The following is a 19,531-nucleotide window of genomic DNA, read 5'->3' as shown; positions in this document are numbered from 1 at the left end:
ACTGCTGCAGTCCATGCAGATCACAAAGAGTCAGACACGGCATAGTGACTGACCAACAGCAAATGGCATATATTTTTATCATTTTATTTTTCAACCTTTCTGCAGCCTGATATTTTGGATTTTAAACAAATATAAATGTGATTTTTTAAAAAGCCTTGCCTGATAACCTTTGTAGTTTTAAATTGCAATGTTTAGTCAATTTATACATATTTATTGATATATGTAATTGCAGATTTACCATGGAACTATTTATATTCTTTATGATAGTTGTGTTGGCATCCTTTTCCCCCCTTTTTATGTCTTCTCTTATATTGATTAAGATTTAATCAATCTTTTTATTAACCAGTATTTTCCATCTATTGGTTTATTGCTTATGATTGTAGTAGCATCTTTACCCTAAAGAGTAGAACAAACATCAGTAACTTTTCAAAACCCTTATTTACGAACAGTTGTCATTTATTGTTCCAGAAAAAAATGCAAGAATTTTAATAATATTTATATCCATTCTCATATCCATGCTATCATTGTGATATATTCTATCATGTGTCTATATAAATAAATAAATAAAAAGTTGCTGGTATTTTTGGCCTCTATATGAATATGATAGGTGAACTTCCCTGGTAGCTCAGTCATTAAAGAATCTGCCTGCAATACAGGAGAGCTAGGTTCAATCCCAGGGTTGGGCAGATCCCCTGGAGAAGGAAATGGCAACCCACTTGAGTATTCTTGCTTAGGAAATCCTTTGGATAGAGGAATCTGGTGGGCTACAGTCCATGGGGTCTCAAGACTAGGACACAACTTAGACACTCAACCACCAGCATGAATATGATAGGCTAGCATCATATTTTTTTTTGGTAATTGTTTTTCCTTGGATCTGATTTCAGCAGTCTTAGTCGCATGAACAGTTCATTTTTATTTTTATTTTCTATTGAAGTATAGTTGGCTTACAATGTTGTGTTAATTTCTGTCACACAGGAGCATTCTTGTTTAAAAAATATTCTTTTCTGTTACGGTTTATCAAAGGAAATTGACTGTAATTTCCTGTGCTATACAGTAGATCATTGTTGCTTAACCATCGTCTCTATCAAAGCTTACATGTGCTAACCCTAATCTCTACTCCACCCCTCTCCCAACCACCTCCCCCTTCTACTTTGGCAATCAAAATCTGTTCTGTATGTCTGTGAGTTTCATAGATAGGTTTGTGCTTCATAGATAGGTTCACCTGTGTCATATCTTAGATTACACATATCAGTGATATCATATATTTGTCTTTCTCTTTCTAAATTCACTTAGTGTGACAATCTCTAGATGCATGCAAGTTGCTGCAAATGGCATTATTTTGCTCTTTATTTTGGCTGAGCTGCATTCCATTGTACCATGTCTTCTGTATCCATTCATCTGTCAATGAACATTTAGGTTTTGTTTCCATGTCTTGGCTATTGTGAACAGCACTGCCGTGAACATAAGGGTACATGTATCTTTTTAAATTAGAGTTTTGTCTGGAAATATGCCCAGAAGTGGGATTGCTGGATTATATGGCAAGTCTCTTTTTAGTTTTCTGAGGAACCTCCATATACTTTTGCATATTAACTGTTCCAATTTACATTCCTACCAGCAGTGTAGGAGGACAAATTTTAAAGAAACGTAGCTGTTTGTGTTCTATTGGCTGTGTAATTTTAGTTTCAATTTCCTTTACCTTTACAATAAAGGAAACCTATTCTTGCAAAACTACATCTTTATCAAAAGCCATCACGTGATTAGGAAGAATACTGTGAGAACCATTCTATAGTGGAGTCATTCCAAAGCAATATATTGTTAAAATCTATTGTTAAGTACTGAAACCTGGATGACAACATTGCATTGTCTGTTAATGTACTGAACACTCACTTCTTTTTTCTCCTTTTGACCATCATAATGAACAAGATGGCTTCTTCTCTTGCTTCAGCTTTGTGTATAAGATCAAATGATCTTATATGGAAGTGACCACAGACATCCAGACACCCTGAAAACCTTTACCAAATGCAACTTTAATTTGCATTTTGAAAGAACAATTTTCAAGATAGATTTCTATAACTTATTTCAACTTTAAGCATATTCTAGAGTCTCCAAATGTGGACTATTGCCTTACTAGGCCCTTGGAGATCATATACAGTAGAGACGCAAGAAAATCTTCCACAGTTGGGGAGGGAGAGGGTGGAAAAATTTGAGACAGTAGCATTGAAACATTAACATACATGCTACTGGGGTAAAATAGACAGCTAGCAGGAAGCAGATATAAAGCACAGGGAGCTCAAGCTGCTGTTCTGCGATGATCTAGAGGGATGAGGTGGGTTGGGAAGGAGGCTCAAGAGGGAGGGGATATATGCATACATACAGCTGATTCACATTGTTGTACAGCAGAAACCAACACAATATTGTAAAGCAACTATCCTCCAGTTAAAAATTTTAAAAAATCACTCATTAGGAATAGAAAGAACAGTATTGAAACACTTATGGAATCTGGGTAAGAAAAATGGGGCTAGAGGGGTGAAGAGATGCTATGCTTCTAAATTCTTCATGTGCTTGCATTTGTTTTTTGTTTTTTCTATTTCAGAGGCACTAACTCTGGGCACCAAATTTTTTTTTTCATGGCTTCGGAAACAAGACACTAATATGTTCAAAGAACCCTGGGAGTTTAAAAGAAAGCCAATGACTACAATAACTAAAAGATGGTTTAGGCCATTGCTGCTGCTGCTAAGTCACTTCAGTCGTGTCCGACTCTGTTTGACCCCATAGACGGAAGCCCACCAGGCTCTCCCGACCCTGGGATTCTCCAGGCAAGAACACTGGAGTGGGTTGCCATTTCCTTATTAGTTCAGTTCAGTTCAGTTCAGTCGCTCAGTCGTGTCCGACTCTCCGCGACCCCATGAATCACAGCACGCCAGGCCTCCCTGTCCATCACCAACTCCCGGAGTACACTCAAACTCATGTCCACAGAGTCGGTGATGGATTAGGCTCGGTTAAATTCATTATTTTAATTCAAAGTTTCAATGGTTCCCATAAAATGAAAATGTTCTTTCTGGCCACCTGTTTTATTTCAGGCAGGCCCTTTCCAACTCCCCTTAGGCAGTAAGCAAACGATGTTCCCAGAAATGTTTGATGTGGAATATACACTTTCAGTTTCTTCATGTGATGAACAGTCATGCTTTTGTAGTTTTATTTTTTTATCAAGCTACAAATAATGAAAGTGGAAAATGAAACTATTCCAAAAGTGGAAGTCATTTCTTACTGCCTATGTGGTGAGTTGTGGTTGTTGGCTATGGCAACCTCTGTAATAAATAGATGCTCTGCAACTACTCTAGCCTGAGAAGGACCAGAGCAGTCTACAAGGATGGCAGTTGACAAGGCATCTCCTATGGAAAGCTCTTGGACCATCTTTAAGGAATACTACATAGATGAAGAAGTGGGCTTTGCTCTGCCACTTCCGCTGGTAAGAGAGGACCCTGGAATATGGGCAGAATTGTCTTCTTATCTTGACTTACCTGGACAAGTTAACTTCTACTGAATAAATGTGGTTCAGTAATTTCTACTGAACAAATAGATACAGAGGTACCGAAATCGGAGGCAGAGTTTGAATAAAGGGATCTCAGTTAACTTAAAATTTTCTTCCTAGAAACTTAGCCCTAGAGGCACTTCTTGCTCATCTTACACAGGTGCAGAGAGTGATGAGGTAAGGTAGCTATAGAGGTATTTTAGTTTAAGACAATCACATTTCAGGGGTATTTTGAAAAAAAATTAAAGTAATAAATGACCCATGAGTCAAAGGAACCCCCTTTCTCAGCTGATAAACCTTATATTGCACAGAGCATGTGTTCCTGCCTTGATAATGTTTTTCAGGTGGGGCATCAAGCAACTTTGTGTTGTATTAATATTGTTTGGTATTTCCTAAGCCTAAGTTTCAGGCTTAGAGAGAGTTAGACCTGCATGCTTTTTCCACAAGTTTTGCTACAAAGGGCAAGGCATTAGAATAACTGTGTTTCCTCAGTTATCTTCCCAAGAATGCCATGAATAGCATCTTATCTGTAATATCTTAATCATCACACACTTTTATCTCACTTTTAGCAATTTACAAATATTAACTTACTCCATCTTTACAACCATCCTGAAAGGTAAGTATGTTATTAATCTCATTTTCCTGATGAGAAAGTAAGCCATGCAGAACCTAAGTAATTATCCAAACTCACACAGCTGGTGATAACAGGGACAGGAAGTGAGTCTACTCAGTCTGGTTCCAGAATCCATGGTCTGAAAACCAGTATCTATTATGCTGCACTGCCTAACTCAAGAGAAGGAAAGAACACAAGACATTACTTTGGTTTTTGGTTATTGTTTGTTTTCCTACTCTTGGTTTTAATGAAGTCCATGAGATTCCAGGAGAGGATTTCTAGGAGTCAGTAACGTGTTGTGACAATGCTGTATACCAGGATGTATCTGTTTACTTATGACTGGAACAGAATCCAGACTCTAGAGACAAACTTTAAGTGTGACAAATACATATTTTAGTCAGAATCTATACTTATAAATCACATCTAGTAAATACCTTGTTAATGTAGGCAAATCTAAAGCAAATTCATTGTCCCAATCTAATTTTCCTCTTCACGTGATTAAGTTAATTGAAGAAAATGAAGCAGATGTTTTAATTTTATTGCTGAAAGCAAGTGGCTTTCAAATCAACTTGAAATCAAACTGGATTTTCAAATCAATAATATTCAGACTTACTATCTCTTCACTAAAGTGCACAAGTGCCACGATTGGATGTTTTGAGGAAATATTTATCAATGGTACCAAAAAAAAAAACTTTTTCAGAAACTGCAAAGTCACATATCAAATTTATTCTTTATTTCCCTATAAAGTTGGTTATTTTATAAAAGAAAATAATCGCAATGATTATGTGAATGAGTAAGTGAAAATTGTCCAGTCCTGTCCAACTCTTTTCTACCCCCATGGACTGTAGTCACCAGGCTCCTCTGTCCATGGGATTCTACAGGCAAGAAGACTGGAGTGGGTTGCCATTCCCTTCTCCAGAGAATCTTCCCTACCCAGGGACTGAACCTGGGTCTCCTACATTGCAGGCAGATTCTTTACCATCTGAGCCACCAAGGAAGCCACAAGTAATTATGTAGACCTCTAAAACAGATTTCAAAGGGTAAACCCCCAATCTAAAGCAAAATAAAACTCTTCCTGAGCTATTTAAAAAACCATGCTGCTACTTGAGATGCCTATGAAATTAGACTTAGTATCCTGAAACAGGATGAAAACAAAATGAGAGGTTACTTTTATTTCCTCACTGAAGATCTTTCCTGGAATTTAGAGGTTCAAAAATGTCCATTTCATCTCTTATAATCTATCTCCTTCCAATTGTAAAGCAAAATAATTTTCTTCTGACTTCATGTAGACGCAAAATGCGTTCTCTCATCTAGCAGGAGCTGAATGGCCCTCTGTGTTACCCTTTATTGATTTACAATGTATCATTTTTAGGCATCCTTTGAACCAGAAGGGTATTATTGATTGAATTTTACATTTGTTGAAAGTTCTGTCCAATAAGACACTAATCTGGACATGTAATAAAGTACTTCTGTTATTTGGGGAGAGCAGCCCCAATAAAAACTTCAGACGTGTTACACGTGAAACACAGAATAGAGAAAATATGTCTATATTACTAAAGTCATCAGAGCACAGTAGTTTTGTGGATAGGGAGAAGAAATTCAGAGCAAACACAAGAAAGGCGATTATCTAGTGAATACACTGCCTGGATCTTTCATTTCTCAAAGTTTGCCCTAAGTCTAGCCAATTCTCTGCAGCCCCTGAACAGGTTTGAAGATTTTATTACATTTGTCTTCATATTTCATAGCTTCCTTATAATATTAACTTGGTCTTGAAACTTAAAGCCTCAAAACCTTGGTTTCAGGTGAACTCAATTTATGCTGTCTCCCCTTAATTCAGCATCGGTGCCCCCAAGAGCACATCTGGAAGCAGCTTAATGAAGAAGGCCTGGGGAGTTTTCAGGACTCTGAATCTCATTTCAGGCTGTGAACTAGTTCTTTGGGTTTTATGTTTTCCCTTGAGACACGATTAGAGACAATACCCAGGGAGGCACTTATTAAAAACAAAACCCAGTTGAGTAAAATTTAAAACGTCATTGGCTTCCTTCAGTGATTCATGAAATGGGCATCATCCCAACCAGCAGGAAGAAAAGTACTCTGAGGAGCTGTACAAAAATGAAAGACTTTTACAGGTAGAAGGGAGCAGAAACAAGGAAGTCATCCCCGCAGAGAGTGGATTGGTTTTATCAAGGTCACATTTCTTTAGAGAAAAGCAGGCCTCTATGAGCAGATTGGTTCACTACTGCTGGCCAGGGGATTCCGGATTGACTGATTTAGGAATTCACTCTGGGAGAGGCAGAAACTGTAATTAAGTATTGCCTCCATTTAGTGACATGGGACTTAAGTTACTCCATTCTGGGTTTTTGGGTCTTTTTTTTTTTTTTAACTTTTTATTTTGTATTGGAGTATAACCAATTAACATTGTTGTAATAGTTTCAGTCGGTCAGTTCAGTCGCTCAGTCGTGTCTGATTCTTTGCGATCCCGTGGATGGCAGCACGCCAGGCTTCCCTGTCCATCACCAACTCCTGGAGCTTGCTCAAATTCATGTCCATCATGTCTGTGATACCATCTAACCATTTCATCCTCTGTCGTCCCTTTCTCCTACGTTCAACCTTTCCCAGCATCGGGGTCATTCTTCAGCATCAGGTGGCCAAAGTATTGGAGTTTCAGCTTCAGCATCAGTTCTTCCAATGAATATTCAGGACTGATTTCCTTTAGTTTCAGGCAGACAGCAAAGGGATTTAGCCATACATACACATTTATCCATTCTCCCCCAAACTCCCCTCCCATCCAGGCTGCCACATAACACTGAGCAGTTTTATTTATAACACTCTTTTATTTGGATTTCATTTTTATGTACTTGACCAAAAATTTGCCTGTTGTATCAAAGGAAGCAATCAACATGTATACATATATACACACATGTATCTATATGCACATATATACAACATATATACATCATCTCTTGCATGTCTAGTACTGTGCTAAGAAATACAGAATTAAAGATATGATAAAATCCTTGCCTTCAGATAGTGAGATATAAAAAGAGAAAACATCTTTTAGAAATTGAAAATCTGGACATGAGTTTGAGTGAACTCTGGGAGTTGGTGATAGACAGGGAGGCCTGGCGTGCTGTGATTCATGGGGTCGCAAAGAGTCGGACACGACTGAGTGACTGAACTGAACTGAACTGAAGTGCACAAAACAAGCCATAAATCTGCCTGAGCCTTGCTTGTCTTATTTATGACATGGAAATAACTTTGGGGACCATTGTAATAATTAAACAAGAAATAAATGAAAAATTGAAGCAAAACTGCCTCATTACTGACACTTAATAAATCTCATTTTCCTTCTATTAAAAAAAAACTTAACATCTAGCTGAGAAGGTCAAAATATAGCAGACAGCAATAAATTACTTAGGGCTTCCCTGATGGCTCAGCAGTAAAGAATCTGCCTGCCAATGCAGAAGACTTGGGTTCAATCCCTGGGTTGGGAAGATCCCCTGGAGAAGGAAATGGCAACCCACTCCAGTATTCTTGCCTGGGAAATCCCACGGACAGAGGAGCCTGACAGGCTCAGTCCATGGGTCTTAAAGAGTTGGACACAACTAAGTGACTAAACAACCATAACAAATCACTTAATGTGAAAGGGTATAATTTATAGGATTGGAGGCATACCTATAGAATGGAATAGTCAGGAAGATTTCAATGGATCTTTCAAGGGATCTTTGCAAAGGAGGCAGATGACAGGAAGAAGAGGAGCACAGAGAAGGTCCTGAGCTCTTAATGCGCAGGTGACAATGCATGGCCTGGTGGCCCCAGACAGGTTAAGTGTGTGTCAGCATTACGCGACATCGATACAGAGGCAACATGGACCGTCAGTGGAGGCACCACCATTGGATAAGCCCTTCCACTGGTGAATCAAAGCCCTGTTTTTTCTTTTCAAGGAGGAGCTACCTCATCCCTATGATGCCTGGGTCTCTATTGCTAGAAATCTGCCTGAACTGATCAAGAACAACCAACTACGTGTGGAAGTTGAGAAGGTTTGGAAAAAATATTACACGTTTTCTATTTCTGCTTCTTAAAAGGGTTAACTTGGTTTTGTGGCAATCACATCACACATTTTGAGTTGAGTCCATCTCTCCGTTTATTCTCAGTTAGCAGCGCTCAGCATTGATGGCCTCCGAGGCCACAAGGCACAGCGCCTGGCACACTTGGTTCTGGGATACATCACCATGGCGTACGTGTGGGGTCAAGGCGATGGAGACATCCGAAAGGTCTGGAGATTTTCTTATATTCTTTCATGCTAACACAACAGACTGACATCCAGGTGATATTTAATTTAAACGAAGAGTATTGTCACGGCATTTGTGAAGCTCGAGGATCTTGTGCAGAGGAGTCGCCTAATAAATATTTGGGGAATGGATGGATGCTTGAGAGAATGATTGCAAATGATTCACAGGCCATTAGAAAGTCAAGAATACAGCCTTGATTTCCTCTGGCCCTCTAGTTAGGCTTTGCTCTCCTTATGCCCAGATTATGTCCACATCATCACAAATCTCAAAGGTAAGGGTTTAATAAGTACTGGGCTTAATTTATGAAATGAGGAAGAGGCAATGACATTGGTTTGGTTTCACGGGGCCCTTATGTAGAACAGTTAAACTTTTGACACCCAGAAAGCAGAAGCGAAGGTGAGCCATTTCAAAGGTTAATACTAAAAGTCATGTTTTCATTAGGTCTTGCCAAGCAATATCGCTGTTCCTTACTGCAAGCTGTCTGAGAAGCTGGGACTACCTCCTATTCTGGTTTACGCAGATTGTGTCTTGGCAAACTGGAAGAAAAAGGATCCTAGTGGGTATGTAAACAGTGATTATAGCAGCAATTAAAGGTGTGCACAGTATTTTAATCAAAAGGGAATTGGCCATGTTTTTAATCTCTGGCAGCATGGCTTTCTTCTCTGTTGTTAAGATGTAGAAGATGCATGCATGTGAGAGAGACAGTTGTCTTGTCAACATACAATGAAATGTACACATCTTAAGTGTTCAGCTTAATCAGTTTGACTGGCTTCTTTTGAGATTCTACAAGTTTCAATTTTAACTATTGAGTGGAATCAACACATCTTTGGTGGTAGCGATGGCAATGTCTGGGCCTTCAAAAGAGTCTGCTTAGAATCTTAGCCCTTCCTAAGCACTGAGTATCGGACCCGCTACAATGGAGGGTCAGAGGCTCTGGGTGTCTGTCCGCAGAGGTGTGTTCTAGATGTGGGAGTACCGCAAAATGAAATGATTTGATCTTGAAAATTTCGTATTAGTAACAAGGTTTCCGATTGGTTTTGACAATCCAGGTGTGTTCCTTGCATATTTAATTGTTTCTTTCACTTATAAAGTCCTAAATTAAGTATTTGTGATGCCTACTTGACAAATATTGAAAAAACCACACCTTTACATTTTTATGTATTTTTTTACCTTTACCTTTTTTTACCTTTGTAGTATTAAATGAAATAACTCAAAACCATTTAATTTTTACATTGGTTTCCTTTCCATCTTCCAATTGACCCACGGCTTCATGGCTGCTCTCCTAAGGCCCATGACTTATGAGTAAGTACTCCGTCTTTTTTATTTGAAGAATTACTGTTACTCAAAGTCAATAAGGATGTATCACTACCCTCCAGGTGCATTATTTTAAAAGACCAATTGATTTTCGGCAAAACATACAAAAATCTTACTTGTTGTATATGCAGATGACGCCTGGCTTAAGGATGATTCAACTTAAGTTTTTTTGACCTTGGGATGGTGCAAAAGTGATATACATTCACTAGAAAGTCAGTTTGAATTTTGAATTTTGGTCTTTCCCTAAGTAGATGTGCAGTGCCATCACAGGAGAATACTCTCCTGTGATCCTGGGCAGGAGATGCAGCTCCCAGGCAGCCTCACTGTCAGGAGTGTAAACAGCTGATACACTTACAACCATCGTGCACCAGACAACCATTCTGCTTTTCACTTTCAGTATTCAATAAACCACAAGAGATATTCCACACTTTACTATAAACTAGACTTTGTGTTAGATGGTTTTGCCCAACTCTAGGCTAAAGCAAATGTCCTAAGCACATTTACTGTAGGCTAGGCTAAACTCTGGAGAAGGCAATGGCAAGCCACTCCAGTACTCTTGCCTAGAAAACCCCACGGATGGAGGAGCCTGGTAGGCTGCAGTCCGTGGGGTCGCTAAGGGTCGGACACGACTGAGCGACTTCACTTTCCCTTTTCACTTTCACACATTGGAGAAGGAAATGGCAACCCATGCCAGTGTTCTTGCCTGGAGAATCCCAGGGACAGGGGAGCCTGGTGGGCTTCCGTCTATGGGGTCACACAGAGTCGGACATGACTGAAGTGACTTAGCAGCAGCAGCAGGCTAAACTCTGGGGCACCCAAGTAGGCCAGTGGTAAAGAATCCACCTGCCAATGCAGGGAACACAGGAGAAGTGGGTTCGAGTCCTGGGTCAGGAAGATCCTCTGTAGGAGGAAATGGCAATCTACTCCAGTATTCTTGTCTGGAAAATCCCATGGACAGAGGAACCTGGCGGGCTACAGTCCCTGGGATCACAATGACTGTGACCCCAAGGTCACAGTGAGTGAGACAGACACAACTTAGCAGGACCACAAGGCTAACATTTGATAGGCTAATATCTGATATTTGGTAGGTTAGGTATACTGAATGAATTTTCAACTTATCTTCAACTGAAGATGGATTTTTTGAGATATAACACCATTGTAAGTTTAGGAAGATCTGTCGAGAAATATAATTAACATACATACATACAAAACGCACATACATCTGTGTATCCATGACCCCATGACCTCAGTGGCCAGAGTAATAAAACTATTCTTTTTGACCCAATTCTTACTATTTTTGGCCTAGGTACTTAACAGAGTCTAAGAGCTAGGGAAGCTAAAGTAAATATAGGAGTAAGCTTACCCTCATGAAACTGGGTTAATTTGGAGGAAAGAAGATTCGTGAAGATTATGTAAGTTGCTATATGATCAAGAGAACAATTAAGGAATTAAAGGACTACGAGTTCAAGTCAAACAAAAGGCACAAGGAAAGAATCCTACAGCAAGGAATTTAAGCTGCGTTTGGAAGAGTGACTAGGCCTAGGCTAGATGGAAAACCTGGGACTTCCCTGATGGTCCAGTGGTTAAGATTCTGTACTTCCAGTGCATGGCGTGTTCCCTATCCCTGCTTGGGGAACTAAGATCTCAAGTGTCATGTGGCCAGAAAAAGTAAAGCAAGAAGAAGGACAAGCTGAGCATGTTCACAGTGGAGGCAACAGCAAGAATGAGGGCTCGAAAATGACAAAAATCTTGGTGCATTTTCAGAATTGAAGGAAGGCTAGTGTCAGTGATACATCATAAATAGGAAGGGGATGAAGAAATAAACTATAGAAATATTACATAGGACTTTGGATTCTGATAAGGGGTTAAACAGTATCTTAAAGGGGAAGCTATGGGAGGTTTTTAAATGGGAGAATGCTATCACCAGCCCCATTTGAGGCTGAAACTGATGAAATATCTTATTCAATGAGCCCCAGGAAGCTAGGTGTGGAAATGGTTTGAGACCATACATTTAACTGCCATGAAACTCAGAGGTGTACTCATACTGAGACCATATTTGCATCAACGCAAAACTTCAGTGCAAAAGAAGATAAGGTGTAATAAATTATTTGAATTTCCCAATCAATTCCTTTGTAAGGCAGGATATGTCACTGAGAAACTGAGTCGGGATCACAGATAAAAATATGGATATGAATATGTTTATTTAAGTCAAAAATCTACTTTTGTAGACCATCAGTTCAGTTCAGTCGCTCAGTCGTGTCCGACTCTTTGCGACCCCATGAATCACAGCATGCCAGGCCTCCCTGTCTATCACCAACTTCTGGAGTTCACTCAAACTCATGTCCATTGAGTCGGTGATGCCATCCAGCCATCTCATTCTCTGTCATCCCCTTCTCCTCCTGCCCCCAAACCCTCCCAGCATCAGAGTCTTTTCCAGGGAGTCAACTCGTCACATGAGGTGGCCAAAGTATTGGAGTTTCAGCTTTAGCATCAGTCCTTCCAATGAACACCCAGGATTGATCTCTTCTAGAATGGACTGGTTGGATCTCCTTGCAGTCCAAGGGACTCTCAAAAGTCTTCTCCAACACCACAGTTCAAAAGCATCAATTCTTCGGCGCTCAGCTTTCTTCACAGTCCAACTCTCACATCCATACATGACCACGGGAAAAACCATAGCCTTGACTAGACGGACATTTGTTGGTAATGTCTCTGCTTTTTAATATGCTATCTAGGTTGGTCATAACTTTCCTTCCAAGGAGCAAGCGTCTTTTCATTTCCTGGCTGCAATCAGCATCTGCAGTGATTTTGGAGCCCAAAAATATAAAGTCTGACACTCTTTCCACTGTTTCCCCATCTATTTCCCATGAAGTGATGGGACCAGATGCCATGATCTTTGTTTTCTGAATGTTGAGCTTCAAGCCAACCTTTTCACTCTCCTCTTTCACTTTCATCAAGAGGCTTCTTAGTTCCTCTTCACTTTCTGACATAAGGGTGGTGTCATCTGCATATCTGAGGTTATTGATATTTCTCCCGGCAAACTTGATTCCAGCTTGTGCTTCTTCCAGCCCAGCGTTCCTCATGATGTACTCTGCATAGAAGTTAAATAAACATGGTGACAATATACAGCCTTGACGTACTCCTTTTCCTATTTGGAACCAGTGTGTTGTTCTATATCCAGTTCTGACTGTTGCTTCCTGACCTGCATACAGGTTTCTCAAGAGGTTGGTCAGGTGGTCTGGTATTCCCATCTCTTTCAGAATTTTCCACAGTTTATTGTGATCCACACGGTCAAGGGCTTTGGCATAGTCGATGAAGCAAAAATAGATGTTTTTCTGAAACTCTTTTGCTTTCTCCATGAAGCAGTGGATGTTGGCAATTTGATCTCTGGTGCCTCTGCCTTTTCTAAAACCTGCTTGAACATCTGGAAGTTCACGATTCACATATTGCTGAAGTCTGGCTTGGAGAATTTTGAGCATGACTATACTAGTGTGTGAGATGAGTGCAATTGTGCGGTAGTTTGAGCATTCTTTGGCATTCCCTTTCATTGGGATTGGAATGAAGACTGACCGTTCCCAACCCTGTGGCCACTGCTGAGTTTTCCAAATTTGCTGGCATATTGAGTGCAGCACTTTCACAGCATCACCTTTCAGGATTTGAAATAGCTCAATTGGAATTCCATCACCTCCAGTAGCTTTGTTCATCGTGATGCTCTCTAAGGCCCACTTGACTTCACATTCCAAGATGTCTGGCTCTAGTTGAGTGATCACGCCATGGTGATGATCTTGGTCATGAAGATCTTTTTTGTTCAGTTCTTCTGTGTATTCTTGCCACCTCTTCTTAATATCTTCTGCTTCTGTTAGGTCCATACCATTTCTGTCCTTTATCGAGCCCATCTTTGCATGAAATATTCCCTTGATAACTCTAATTTGCTTGAAGAGATCTCTTGTTTTCCCTATTCTGTTGTTTTCCTCTATTTCTTTGCACTGATCTCTGAGGAAGTCTTTCTTATCTCTCCTTGCTATTCTTTGGAACTCTGCATTCAGATGCTTATATCTTTCCTTTTCTCCTTTGCTTTTCACTTCTCTTCTTTTCACAGCTATTTGTAAGGCCTCCTCAGACAGCCATTTTGCTTTTTTGCATTTCTTTTCCATGGGGATGGTCTTGGGCCCTGTCTCCTGTACAATGTCACGAACCTCTGTCCATAGTTCATCAGGCACTCTATCTATCAGATCTAGACCCTTAAATCTATTTCTCACTTCCACTGTATAATCATAAGGGATTTGATTTAGGTCATATCTGAATGGTCTAGTGGTTTTCCCTACTTTCTTCAATTTAAGTCTGAATTTGGCAATAAAGAGTTCATGATCTGAGCCATAGTCAGCTCCTGGTCTTGTTTTTGGTAACTATATAGAGCTTCTCCATCTTTGGCTGCAAAGAATATAATCAATCTGATTTCGGTGTTGACCATCTGGTGATGTCCATGTGTAAAGTCTTCTTTTGTGTTGTTGGAAGAGGGTGTTTGCTATGACCAGTGCGTTCTCTTGGCAAAACTCTATTAGCCTTTGCCCTGTTTCATTTCGTGTTCCAAGGCCAAATTTGCCTGTAACTCCAGGTGTTTCTTGACTTCCTACTTTTGTAAACCATACCTCACAGATATCTCTATTAACCTTGAGTTTATACTTTTGTGAAAAATTGATGGGATAATAGAAAAAGAAATTCTCTTAAAGTTTCTAGTTTCAAGGTCTAGAATGGAATTTCAAGTTCCAGCTTAAAGTACTGTTAATTTTATGGCCTAAGACAACAGACCTAACATTAATATTCCTAACTATATAATGGACATAGTAAACCTTCCATACTTATCTCACAAGATTGTTTTGAAAAAGGAGGGTAAATAAAAGTCTTGAAAATGAATAAGAATCCAACAAATAGATCAATATTGTTACTAAATTCTTTTTTTTCCTTCTTTCTAGCTTTTCTTTCTTTTATTTTTACTAAATTCTTGACTTCCTGGATTAATTTTCTTAGGAACATGGACATTCTGTTCTCATTTCCTGGTGGGGACTGCGGCAAAGGCTTCTTTCTTGTTTCTCTGTTGGTGGAAATAGCAGCTGCCTCTGCAATCAAAGTATGTCAGTCCAGAAAAATGTGCATTTTGATCACTTAAGCAGAATGTTATTATGCATAAAATAACTTGATCCTGACTGAATAGAGGATTTTATGATTGAATTGGAGATGAGGGATCGCCTGATACAAATAAATACTATTTTTTTGTCTCTTCTAAAATATAAAATGTAAGAGCCATATAATTAGAATCAAATTTGAATCCCTAATAAGAAAGAAATACTTTCAATGCAACTTGCCATTGGAACTCTGTCTCACAGTGACAAAAAGCTAATGATGTTTTGCCTTAGAGATAGAAATACATAAAACTATGTAAACTTATCTCTAAGTGATAAATTAATAAAGACAAACCCAGGTTTAATTAAACATTGGAAATTAGTCAAACAATCCAAGGGTATTCAATCCAAGAAAGAAATGGAAATACCAAATTTAATTTGGGCATTAAGATTTAGAAGAACTTTATTCTATGCCAATATTTAGTGTTATGAAATCTGAAGTGTTTGTCTTCTTTTTTTTTTAAAAGGTGATCCCCAATATATTTAATGCAGTGCAACGTGAAGACTCAGATACTTTGCACAAGGCACTGCTTGACATATCTTCCAGCCTGCACAAAGCCCTGGAAGCGTTTTCCCACATTCACGGCAAGTATTGTGTGCCTTGCAAATGCTAGACCATGCTCAGATGTTTCTGGTTATCTAGATGTAGACTTGCAGAGAAAACGGAAGCAAAAGCAACTCTCACTTAGTAGGTGTGTTTGTGCTTGCTTTTATCTCACTGAATTATTATATGTACTTTCCATGTGGTGGGTTTTATTATGTTCATCTTACAGAGAAGAGGATCTAAATTTTGAGAGAGAAGATAAATGACCCAAGATGATATAAGTAGTAAATAGGGAAGCCAGAATTCCAGTAAAGATTTTGGAAAAACTTGCCAAAGGCGCAGGATATGTTAAGTTCTGAAACACTTAGTTTCTGCTTGATAAGAACTCTTTATGAATTCTGCATTTACGTAAATTAACTCGAAAGCCATCTAAAACAGCCATGGGGCTGGAAAGTTATCATAAAATTAACAGCTAAAAACAATAACAAAAAGAGTACATAAACAAGGATTTGCAAAAGGAAATGTCCCCTACTGGATGGGCCTAACAAATACGTGACTGTGTATCACTGGGCTTTGGCAAGAAGATTGACCTTCAAACCAAAGACATTAGCAGGCTTTGGGGAGGGATACCCAGAAATGTGGTCCCTAGGGCTCCTGGAAATGGCAACCCATTCCTGTGTTCTTGTCTGGAGAATCTCAGGGACGGGCGGGGGATGGGGGTGTGTGCCTAGTGGGCTGCCGTCTATGGGGTCGCACAGAGTTGGACACAACTGAAGTGACTTAGCAGCAGCAGCAGCAGGGCTCCTGGAGGTTTTGTTTTATTTTTGTGTTTAGGTTTAGGGTTTCTTTATGTAAGTAATTTATCAGTTATGACCCAGTAAAATCATGTTGCTGTTCTTTAGTCTCTAAGTCTTGTCCGACTCTTTTGTGATCCAGGCTTCTCTGTCCACGGGATTCTCCAAGCAAGAATATGAGGTTGGGTTGCCATTCCCTTCTCCAGGGAATATTCTCTACCCAGGGATCCAACCCGCATCTCCTTCACTGGCAGGCGGATTCTTTACCGCTGAGCCACAGGGTAGCCCAGTAAACATACGAAGCATCCTTAAGTAAATGTTGGCAGTTTAATTGGTCTCCTGAGGATGAGTGGTGAATGGGCCGGGGCTCTTTGTCACAAGCTGTGTTTTGCTCACATAGTAGACGCCGTTCAGCGTACACAGGTGATGACAGAGGACGATGAGTGAAAGCTTGACCTCAGGGAATTTTTCTGCACAGACTGACATAGCAGCTTTCTTGTGTCCTCTACTGAAATCCAGGATCAGTTGTTTATAACACCTTGATTTTTCCCCATATATCTGATGCTACTCAATTAGATGTATCTCATCTTTTTTGTTTGTTTGTTTTAGAATATGTGGACCCAAACCTATTTTTCAATGTTCTTCGAATATACTTGTCTGGGTATGTAGCCTTATGTTTGGTTCTGTTTTCATTTAGACAATTAACAAAAAGAAGACAACACAGTTCCACTGATGGTCCCCACTATCAATCCAGTTTAAGAAATAATTTATATCCTAAAATACATGTTGCAAGAAACAATAGGCTATTCTCTCGGTTGCTACTTGAGCAGGCACACACTGGAGTATGGACAAGAAAGCTAGTCATTTTAAAGAGAGTAAAATAACCTTTGGTAGTGAAAGGTAAGATTTGACTTACAGAATCCTTATGCTGAATTTGCTCAGAACCGTATTAATTATTATTCTCTTGCTTGAACATGAGTAGAAGGAAGAGTATGGGAGAAGTATAACGAAGCCTAGTTCATTTCACCTTCCACTCATCCTCTGTTGCAAGATTTGACATACCAAAAACTTGGCAATTGATAAAACACCAATTATTCTTCCTTTCCTGATTTAGTTGGAAAGGCAACCCCTTGCTGTCAGAGGGTCTGCTATATGAAGGCGTCTGGGACACCCCAAAGAAGTTTGCCGGAGGCAGTGCAGCCCAAAGCAGCATCTTTCAGTGCTTTGATGTTCTCCTGGGCATTCAGCACACTGTTGGTGGAGGTGAGCGGCAAATGACAAATGACCAGCATCACTTAGGCTAATAGGATAGTATCTAAAAAATGCCTTCCCATCAGCATCTTATCTGAGCTTGTCAGATACTTTTAGAAGAATCAGTAGAGACTTTACTGAAATCATCTCATTACACCATGAAGAAGCAGAAACTGAAAGAGGCTCATAAACAGACTCCCTGTTAACCAACTAAAAAGCAGGGAAGCCAGAACTCAGACCAAGTTCAACACCATCTTGATCTTGAGATTTGAACATGTCTGTGAGGTCTGATTGAGTGGTGAAGCCAATATCCCATGTCCTGAACATGTAAGGTCAGATTTAGAAAGAGAAAGTCTGCAAATGAGATAAGACCGACCACAAGAGGAAGCTGGAGAGTGGAGAGGCTTGGCACTGTTCTAGTTCCCTGACCTACCGCCCAGGGAGCCCAGGGCCAACACATGCACCAAAGTTTAAAGATGAGCCACGCTCATGATATTCCTTCTAGGGGATTAAGGGAGCAGAGGAAGAAGCTCCAGGAAGAACTTCTTTCTGCTTTTCTTTCTTTCCTAAACTTCTATTGAACAGTCAAAGGGGAAAGCTTTGGGTTGCATGACAGTAATTTTTTTTTTTTCCTGAGCTCATTCTCTTGTTTTAAAATGATCCCTTTAATTCTCTTGGACTCAGCATCACAGTCTATCAAGTATAGTACATCTACCCTGTCCTTAGAAGGATCAAATACAGTAGGAACATGAGAAAGGAAGCAAAACAAAAATATAATGAATGTGTTTAGCTCATGTGGTTTTCAGAATTAAGTGTATTTTGCAGTAATTACCATTACTAATAGCAAGATTAGTAGGATGCTAACTTGATGGTTCTAAATTCATGGCCACCCACTCTGGCCCCACTCGGACCTCCCTCCCTGGATTGGAGACTGCTTCAGACTCCTTACTAACTTATCTTTGTCTTCAGTTCCTTCAGACTCTGCTGCTCAATTTCTCCAGGAGATGAGAACATACATGCCACCAGCTCACCAGAGCTTTCTCCTCTCATTAAAGTCAAGACCCTCAGTCCGTGACTTTGTTCTTTCAAAAGGCAATGCTGTCCTCCAGGAAACTTACAATGAGTGTGTGCAAGCTATGGTCTCCTTGAGAAACTACCATTTGCAAGTAGTCGTGAAATACATCGTGATTCCTGCAAGCCGGCAATCCAAGGCAGAAAGAAGCTCAGAAGAAGCTTCAGAGAAAGAAAGTAAAGGAACTGGAGGCACCAATATCATGGACTTCCTGAAGACTGTAAGAAGTAAAACTGTGAATTGTCTGCTGAAGGAAGATTAATTGTGACCCAAGAAAGTATACTTTTGGCATATTTTGTTTATTTTGACATGTGCTAATTACCACTGCCCATTATATCAGAAATAACATTGACATTCATCATTTGAGGAGAGAAAAATGAAACTTATGTTCATACAAAAGCCTGCACAGGGATGCTTATTACAGCTTTATCATAAGTACCCAAACTTGGAAACGTCCAAGATGTCCTTCAATGGCTGAATGGATGAACAAGTCGAAGTACATCCTAACAATAGAATATTATTCAGGGCTGAAAAGAAATAAGTACTGTGTGACAACCTAGAGGGGTGGGATGGGGTGGGAGGAAGATTCGAGAAGCGGGGACATATGTGTACCTATGGCTGATTCATGATGATTTATTGCAGATGATGATTTATTGCAAAACAATCATCCTCCAATTAAAAATAAATTTTAAAAATTTTATAAAAAAGAAATGTGTATTTCTTCCTGGTTCAGTAAAAAATGTTGAAAATGAACTTATTTACAAAACACAAACAGACTCATAGAATTTGAAAGCATATTCTGGTTACCAAAATGGAAAGGTGGTGTGTGGGGGGCGGGGGTGGTGGTGGTGGTAAATTAAGAGTTCAGTATTAACATATACACACTGCTGCTGCTAAGTAGCTTCAGTCGTGTCCTAGTCTGTGCGACCCCATAGACAGCAG

The 19,531-nt window shown here is 39.7% G+C and overlaps 1 protein-coding gene across 1 annotated transcript; it reads left to right on the top strand.

The window, feature by feature from the left end:
- Nucleotides 1-3,361: 3,361 nt before the first annotated feature.
- On the top strand, nucleotides 3,362-19,148 carry IDO1 (indoleamine 2,3-dioxygenase 1). The gene is made up of 10 exons (XM_055416276.2): nucleotides 3,362-3,469; nucleotides 8,090-8,185; nucleotides 8,300-8,419; nucleotides 8,879-8,997; nucleotides 9,725-9,739; nucleotides 14,777-14,876; nucleotides 15,396-15,513; nucleotides 16,876-16,927; nucleotides 17,381-17,529; nucleotides 18,487-19,148. Exons 1-10 carry the CDS (start codon nucleotides 3,371-3,373, stop codon nucleotides 18,849-18,851), a joined length of 1,233 nt encoding a protein of 410 aa, XP_055272251.2. The 5' UTR covers nucleotides 3,362-3,370; the 3' UTR covers nucleotides 18,852-19,148.
- The last annotated feature ends 383 nt before the right edge of the window (nucleotides 19,149-19,531 follow it).

Source organism: Moschus berezovskii, chromosome 26 (genome assembly GCF_049115385.1).
Source record: "Moschus berezovskii isolate FMDL1 chromosome 26, NW_MosBer_1.0, whole genome shotgun sequence".
Taxonomy (NCBI): domain Eukaryota; kingdom Metazoa; phylum Chordata; class Mammalia; order Artiodactyla; family Moschidae; genus Moschus; species Moschus berezovskii.
Note: the sequence above shows the minus strand (reverse complement) of the source record. Positions and strands in the feature narration are given on the sequence as shown.